The sequence below is a fragment of the Octopus bimaculoides genome, chromosome 4 (genome assembly GCF_001194135.2).
Source record: "Octopus bimaculoides isolate UCB-OBI-ISO-001 chromosome 4, ASM119413v2, whole genome shotgun sequence".
NCBI lineage: Eukaryota > Metazoa > Mollusca > Cephalopoda > Octopoda > Octopodidae > Octopus > Octopus bimaculoides.
The window spans coordinates 120676632-120679068 of NC_068984.1; the positions used below are offsets into that span (position 1 = coordinate 120676632).

General features: G+C 31.5%; 1 protein-coding gene across 2 annotated transcripts in view; it reads right to left on the reverse strand.

Annotated features, from left to right (window-relative positions):
• Positions 1-1288, reverse strand: part of LOC106868136 (uncharacterized) — a 51624-nt gene extending 50336 nt beyond the window's left edge. The window contains exon 1 of one of the 2 annotated variants that reach the window (XM_014913268.2): positions 725-1288. In XM_014913268.2, coding sequence (XP_014768754.1) covers positions 725-769 — 45 coding nt within the window. In that variant the 5' untranslated portion in view covers positions 770-1288. The remainder of the gene's footprint in view (positions 1-724) is intronic. The other variant, XM_014913267.2, reaches the window with a different exon arrangement.
• Between the last annotated feature and the right edge of the window lie 1149 nt (positions 1289-2437).

The following is a 2437-nucleotide window of genomic DNA, read 5'->3' on the forward strand; positions in this document are numbered from 1 at the left end:
TATATATATATACATATATATATACATATATATAACTAAATCAAGGATATAAATCCTCTTGAAGGGATGTCAGCATCCAAGTTTCCCGGTTATATCCAGTGTATCCGTGAAAACCAAAGATGTTAGCTTCGCATTGATAGATCAGGGTATATTATTGTTTATTATCTATTATTTTTACTATGTTCTAATAAATTGGTGTCTATATGTCAGTTTCTTCGTTTTATTTTTCTCATACATACATGCATACATACATGCATACATACATACATACATACATACATACATACATATATATATCTACGAAAGAGAGAGGGAGAGAGAGAGAGAGAGGAAAGGGAAAGAAAGAGAGAGAGGGAGCTATATACAATTTATAAAGGTTTGAATGCACTAACACCGAAATGCAGAAAAGTTGGAGGCATTAGTTTGCAGAAAATAGGATCGTGACATACCTCACTAGATATGTGTTAGAATGCTCTTTGTAATCCGATAACTTTAACTGTTTACAAACCGATAATTCACATGGAATCCCCAGAAATATTTACGTCATTTTTCTCGCAGAACATTAAATTTCACAAGGTATTTGATTTCTCACAATGTTTAGGATAGGTAGAATATAAATTTATTTTTAGAAATTCATATAAACAATAAACGATACATGAGGAAGTGTTAACAAGAATAGAAAGGAAGCAAATAAACGAATAAGTAATCAGTTTCGTGAACTTACCAAATGCAAGTAGAGAAGAGCAAAAAGAGTAACTGTAAGTTTCATTGTTGAAATTGGTAGTGAGGACCAGAGCTCGATGTGTATTAAGTACGATGTCTCCGGTGTATTGCAATGTTTATTTTGGAATCATTACCTGTTTATATAGAGATGGTTCACCACTAGATGTCGCTTCTCTCGTTACAAGGTTGCATCCTTGTAACTGAAGAGAATATTTCCGGTTTTCACTGTTAAGACGAAGAGGAAGTTGTTCCGTGTGCCCTGCTTGAAACTGTCGAAGTTCGACAAAAGATTACTCCCCCTGCTATATCTTATATTGGCGCTGAAGTATTTCAGTCAAATACTGATTATCATATATTAAGTTTCGTTCAATTTTTTTTTGTTTATATTGATATCAATTCATCCATGACGTCACTTGAAAATATCATACAAAATCTCTGATGGGAAAGCCGTATTTCCTTTCTTTCTTTCTTTTTCTTTTTGCTGTGACCAAAATATTCTTAATTTGGATAAAGATTTTCCTTACACATATACGTGCTCTTACTACATCTGGTAAATTTTGTGGTTTGTCTTCAAGTAACAGTTGCACAAATGTACCGAAAATTCCTATAAATAATATTAAATACAAAAACGATGGCGTTTTTTTGTTGTTTTATTTTTTTTAAGTAAACAAAACTGAAAAATAACCAAGCAAAGAAAAAAAAAAGTAATATGTGAAATTATAGAAAACGACAATGTCTGCTTAAATATACGTGGGTTTTCGTGCGTGAAAGGAGTGTACAATCACAGTATGTGGGTGTTCGCGCGTGAGAGGAGTGTACATATGAAGGTGCTGAGTTTGTAGCTATATTTCTATTCTTCTCTTTCCTCCCTACCCCCTTTGCGACTGTACGTAATATATATATATATTTATATATATCACAATACACGCAAAACAAACACACTTTCATACATACACGCAGATAGGGAGATAGAGAGGGAAGAAGAAGACAGAAAAGTATGCGTGCTTCTCTTCACTGAAAGTAATATAAGACTATATGTTTTCGTAAAACTTTGAAGAACAATATCACTGAGGAAATCAACAAATCCAGGAAACTGTTTAATAACAAGAATTAAGCAGGGAAACCCTTAAACTATCAAGGTTTTAACTATAATGGAGCCATTTCTAATCGTTTAAGATCAGATTAATTTAGAAATATAAACGTGGTAATAGAAATTTAATTTCTATGAATTCCAAAATTTAGTTATATAACGTGTTATTTTATCCCGTTTCAAAATGCTTTCTCTTTTAACTAAGCCAAGATTGTTAAAATCGAAATAAAAGAAGGCAATATCTTAGTAATTGATGATAAACTACTTATTTTCATTGTCTTTTTTATTCTGATTAAAAATTGGTGTGTGGTCAAAACTTAACCATAGGCTCCAGGGTCAATCACATTGTCATGGAATAGCTCCGGGGCTCACTGCAATGAAGGCTTAAGTCGCATTCAATAACAAACATCATTTCTATTATATTACACATCGCAGGAGAAAAAAAATTTAAATTTTAAAATATCTAAAATATCAATGACTCATATATTTATTTATTTTTATTTATTTCTCTGCAACTTTGCCTTGAAATGTTCCTTTCCACTGGAAAATTGTAGGGGGTCTCGTATGAAATTACATCTCAGATTTTATATATATGTATATATATAAATTATTATTATTATTATT